Source organism: Montipora capricornis, chromosome 8 (genome assembly GCF_036669925.1).
Source record: "Montipora capricornis isolate CH-2021 chromosome 8, ASM3666992v2, whole genome shotgun sequence".
Taxonomy (NCBI): domain Eukaryota; kingdom Metazoa; phylum Cnidaria; class Anthozoa; order Scleractinia; family Acroporidae; genus Montipora; species Montipora capricornis.
This window is the reverse complement of record NC_090890.1, coordinates 20,779,823-20,785,503: the sequence shown is the minus strand read 5'-3', so window position 1 is coordinate 20,785,503 and position 5,681 is coordinate 20,779,823. Positions and strand designations below refer to the sequence as shown.

Genomic DNA, 5,681 nt, shown 5'->3' with positions numbered 1-5,681 from the left:
GCAAGAGCAAAGAGAACAAAAAAAAAAAAAAAAAAAGAAAGAAAGAAAGAAAGGAAGACTTATCATCTTAAAGCAATCCAATCGAAAGTTCCAGCGGTAAAGCGCGGTTTAAGTTCTACTTTGCTTATATAACCGGTCCTTCATAGTCATAAATGTGTCGTAGTGAAAGAAACCACATACTGATCGCAAAGGTGTTTTTTTAGACTGTTTTAGAAACGGGGAAAACGTCCCAAACACTGCAGCTTAACACCGGGAGTATTAGTCGGGCCGGAGTTGAAACCACAATGCAAGGCAAACCAATCGTCAATTAAACACGTTTATTTGAGTTTAGGGTACAAATACAAATGCCTAAAATAACGATTTCAAGCGCTCTACTTTTTCGGCCAGTTCCAAGTTTTTTCATTGCAAAACATGGGTATGGGTAAACTAACAAAGTGAGCACAAAACTGGAAACATCGCCATATTTACCCAAGATGCCAAAATTCCCGCCGTCGACCATCTCAAAAAAGAAAAAAGCAATACCGAAACGAAAAAAGAATTTTTACAATTTATTAAAGCACTATGCGCAGGAATACGAAAAACGTGCCACTAGATTCAATACGCGTTGATACAACTAAATAAGATTGTTTACTAACTGAAACTAACCTACTTGAAATGAAAACTTTTCTTAGAAATCGTGCGCATGGCTTTCTTGTGTCTTCTTGTCAAGTACTGTGATGTTCCTTCTTGTTTCTCTCACAAAGGGGATCTGGATCGAGAACGTGTCTTTGAGGACCCGCGAATATTCTGCCCGTTTCCATCCTGTCTTTCACGTGACCTGTAAATGACATGCAATGATTAAGCAAAGCTTGACCACTCTAACTTTCAAGATGCGTTTGGTTCTAGTTTCGAACCACTTGATTAGCACAATGCTGGCTCTAAAAGACCGAGATTCAAAACTGATCCCTGAAAGACTGAAGTTGTCTTGAACTTCTAAAATAATAAGCGTCCAGAACCGCATTGATTCAACAGGTATTTACATCATTAGGAGGAAAACGAAGGCGAAATTGAAGAAAATTAATAGTCTCTGGTCCTCCAACGTGGGTTTAGGCCGGCCAGTTGTGATGTTATAGTCGACTTCGCCAAACTAAAAGACCTTTTAAACTACAAGTGCCACACCTTCCAAAATGAAGCCAAATTGGCCATGTGCTGCCTGAGGGCGCTTGCTAAAAATATAGATGAAACACCCGAATGATCGGCGCTATAACAGAGAAATCAATGCAGTAACCGTTAATCAATAGGATGCCTGGAAAGCCTGCAACTCTAAACATTGGATTTGCTTTCATTAAGTCGCATATCAATAAATAACATTTCAGGAGGTCCCACCAACAATGTGCGGAGTAAAGCATATTTAACTAATAAACAGTAGTCATGCAGAATAAACGCATAGCGCAGACCTATCAGATGATGATAGGAACTTCAATACACATCATGCATGGTCTGAAATACCTGAGAGAATACCTTTTACAAGCCGGATACCTGGATGGCTGTTCCGTTGGAGACGAACCAATGAATTCTATTATCTCCTTGAAACGGGATACTGACTGAAAACTCACTGGAAATATAAGTTACTGAAGTCTGACCAAAATCGACAAAAAAGTGGTACCTTGCTTTCCAGTGCTCGCTTGCCGAACGGCGATGTCATACATGCTGCAAATCTCCATGCTCTCTTATTGCGATCTTTTGATTTACATAACAGAAAGTTTACCTTGAAACACATCATCCACGTCGACTGAAGCAAAGAAACGATAACTTTGCGAGGATGATCCTTTTTTGAGTTCTTGTTTTCCAGTGTTGCAATTAGCGGATTTTTCGCAGATTGGAAAAAAAACAGAAGTGACAATTTAATTTGAAAGTGGCAAAAAATGACCTTGTATTGAACTCAGTGAACATTTTTATTGATGAAAATTATTGAAACAGAACATTAATATATAGTATGTGTACCTTGCTAAGTTCCTCTGTCAAGATGGCTAGCGTCTCCTGACATACTTTTGCACAAATAATGAACTGATGACATTTAAATTCACACTTTAAAACTGCATTGGGTACCTCAAGGTTCGTTGTTCCGTTGTGCTCTGATATTCTGGTCAAAGCAGGCTTCAGATCTTCCCGCTCGCACGGTGCCGGGTATGATCAACAATACAGCTACCCTTCCTCCCCCCTTCCATGCGCCATTCCAACCCCCTCCCCTCCCCTCCGCCCCTCTCCAATTGGCGTAAGCGATGTACTCACCTACTACGGGACCTGGACTTATCTTTTTCCTCGGAAGGGGACTCTTCTTTTTTCGTCGTCTCCAAATTTGAAACCTCAACTTTGCCTGCTTTTTCGTTACCAATTTCTTTATCATCGTCACTTTCAACCTTGGCTCTATGTCGTTTGTCGTCATTATCTCGGCGCTTGTCTTTGTCTTTGGGTCTCTCTCTATCTCGGTCCCGATCTCTGTCGCGGTCCCTGTCACGACGATGATCTCTATCATGATCGCGATCCTTATCACGGCTCCGGTCACGGTCACGACTCCGGCCACGGTCACGGCTTCGGTCACGATCACGGCTCCTATCACGGTCACGGTCCCTTTTTCGGTCCTTGTCTCTGTCATGATCACGGTCCTTTCCACGCTCACGGTCTCTCCTACGGTCACGGTCTCTGTCCCGATCTCTGTCAGCGTCCCTCTCACGGTCCCTGTCACGACCTCTGTCTCGGTCCCTTCGATGTTCACGGTCACGGTCACGGTCACGGTCACGGTCACGGTCACGACTGCGTTCTGGCTCCTTTTCAGGTTTCTTTTCACCTTCTTTACCATCTTTGTCCGAAGTTTCATTTTTCCGTTTCTGGCAACAAATCAAACCAATAAACAAACAAAAAAATTATTTGCAACTTACCGGTATTTTAAAAGCATTCCTCGGGTTTATTACAGTAGATCAAGGGAATACCGAAGACTGACGAGGGAAGAAGACGACAGACATTTCAGACTTCTGGTCAAGACTATGACATGTCGTTTATATAAAAATTGCGTGTTTTAAAATGCCAGTCTTGTTTTAAGAACCCATGAGAGACGTATTATTGATGGCAAACAAGATTTTTTGATACTGCCGACAATGCACTTATAACTGAAATGGCCTTTCATCCACTGATTTTCCATTAAGACTCAACTGACATAACTCCTGTATTCATTGGTTAGCATCTAGTAAAACTGTTAAAATTGTGAGATGATCACCTTAAGTTCCTCAATGGTGCTCTTGATCTTGGCATAGCCCATATGCTGCTTTCCTTGTAGATGATCATCTACTCGTGTTTGTGCATCACCAATAATTAGAAATGCACCACACACTTCACAAACTTCCATTTGCTTTTCCTGAGCAGACATCAAGTTTAGGTCACGTGATTGCTACAAAACAAACCAAAGACAGCTTAAAATCAACACCTAAAGTTGATTTCAGGAACAGCAGACCTACACTTACATGAAGAAGCAACAATTCTTACATAGTCACTGTAAAGGAATCTTATTAAAAAAGAAAAAACCTCTGCATCAATATTCAAATGCGTTTCTTAGGACTGTCATTAGAATCAACAAAAAAAAGAAACTACAATTGTAAACATACCAAAAATAAGCAGCTTTCAATGAAAAAAATGTTTTTGGTTATTTTAATTCAAAAATGTTCACAGAGATTGAGCCTGGTAACTCGAGCGGCAATTGGTTCCAAAGTTTCAAAACTGCCTACAAAAAAGCTCCGTTATTGATGCCGAAATGTAGCAAAATTCGATAGTACTTTAGATACACTCAATACTATAAAATATTAGAAAACAGTCCTAGGAAAATACGCGCGCTGATTGGTTAAAAATCGTGTTTCTATACCTCAATGGAGACACAGAACAAGCACGAGCTGTTGACGTAGCAAAGAGAAAAAAAAAGATCCGTCACTTCATCAAGCGCTACTGCAATGATTTGGACATCAAACTAGTTTTTTCCTCCTTTAAGATAGGCAACTTGCTTGGTGTGAAAGAACCTATCCCTGGCGGGCTTCGTTCACGTGTGGTTTATAAGTTTGTATGTGTGGGCTGTGATGTCTGTTATGTCGGCGAAACAACCCGGCATTTTTCCACACGCGTGCGTGAGCACTTAGTCAGTGATAGGGCCTCTCACATTTTCAAACACCTACAGAATTCCGAACAATGTCGCGGCCTGTCTTCAGGGGAATGTTTCCATATTTTAGATCACGCCTCTACGACAGGGGTGGCGCAGTGGTGAGAGCACTCGCCTCCCACCAATGTGGCCCGGGTTCGATTCCCAGACTCGGCGTCATATGTGGCTTGAGTTTGTTGGTTCTCGACTCTGCACCGAGAGGTTTTCTCCGGGTACTCCGGTTTCCCCTCTCCTCAAAAACCCACATTTGACTTGATTTACTTTCATTGTTCATTTCAGTTTACAGTGTCCCCAATTAGCTCCAGCGCTAGAACGACTAGACACTTAAATAAAGTTCCTTTCCTTTCCTTTCCTTTTTCAACTCAAGCTAAAAGAAGCTTTTCATATTTAAAGAGAACAACCTTCTCTTAATCAACAACTGCATCACGTAAATCTAAAACTATCCTTTTAATTCTCACATTGTCACGTTTTATGTACATTCCGTTGTTACTGGCAAAATTAGCACTTTTTCCGACTTATAAATTCAACTTAACGCTTTGTACATTAATCAACTGAAGATGACAGAAGTTTTCATCGAAACATGTCTTGTAATTTCAAAAGTTTTGTCGTTTTCTTTAAATTTTGATAATTAGAGTTAACAAGTCGTTTTCCTTTTTCTTGTCGCGTTTTGCGAAAGTTTGGGAGAACTCGAAAAAGCTGTGGAAACACTCGCCTGCGGCTCGTGTTCCCACAGCATTTCTCGTTCTCCCAAACTTTCACTCGCGTTTCTATAACTCGATAGAAACACGGTATATGTTTTCTATTTCTTAATTGGAGGTAAGACCCGAATAAGTTCAAATTTGTGTCATTGTATACGAGGCGCACGTAGCAAAGATAAAATGTAAAATTCCAGTACTCATTAAGATAGTTAACTGAAATGCGGCACAGCGCAAGGCAGTATTTAGGTCACGTCCCATGATCATTTTTTTGGAAATTGGCGATTCCTTTCACTTCAGCATACACGTATTTTCACATCCCATTAAAAGGAATTAATGCTAATCCCTGAGTATAAAAGGCCTTACCCTTGGATCACTCCTTATTACGACGCTACCATAAATGTCAAAACGTCGGGTTCTTCACCTTGACTTTGATACACTATTTTATTACTTTTCAAACTGGAGTATCACAACGCCACTTCAAATATCTGAGTATAAATTCCCATTAAGCTTATGCAAACCAAAGAAACAACTCACCATTTGCAGCATCTCTCGTTCATTTTTAAGTTGATCACATAATTTCATAACACCTTGCGCTTCTTCCACCTTTCCTTCACATCCAAGCTGTTCAACCTAAAATCAATCAACACGATCAGTCTCAAATCCAAATATTGCAAAGTAATGATCAACTGAAAAACAATGTGGGTTGAATTTTCCAATTTTCCAATGCACTGCATTCTTTTTTTTGTAATTTGGTAGCATTTGAATATTTCACAAGAATCTTCCATATGATAACGAATGCTTTT

The 5,681-nt window shown here is 40.4% G+C and overlaps 1 protein-coding gene across 2 annotated transcripts in view; it reads right to left on the bottom strand.

The window, feature by feature from the left end:
* Nucleotides 1-302: 302 nt before the first annotated feature.
* The window catches only part of LOC138013559 (luc7-like protein 3), a 31,746-nt gene continuing 26,367 nt past the window's right edge, over nucleotides 303-5,681 (bottom strand). For both annotated transcript variants that reach the window (XM_068860665.1, XM_068860666.1), the window contains 4 exons: nucleotides 5,413-5,508; nucleotides 3,254-3,424; nucleotides 2,272-2,867; nucleotides 303-817 (listed from right to left, as the gene is read on the bottom strand). In XM_068860665.1, coding sequence (XP_068716766.1) covers nucleotides 736-817; nucleotides 2,272-2,867; nucleotides 3,254-3,424; nucleotides 5,413-5,508 — 945 coding nt within the window. In that variant the 3' untranslated portion in view covers nucleotides 303-735. The remainder of the gene's footprint in view (nucleotides 818-2,271; nucleotides 2,868-3,253; nucleotides 3,425-5,412; nucleotides 5,509-5,681) is intronic.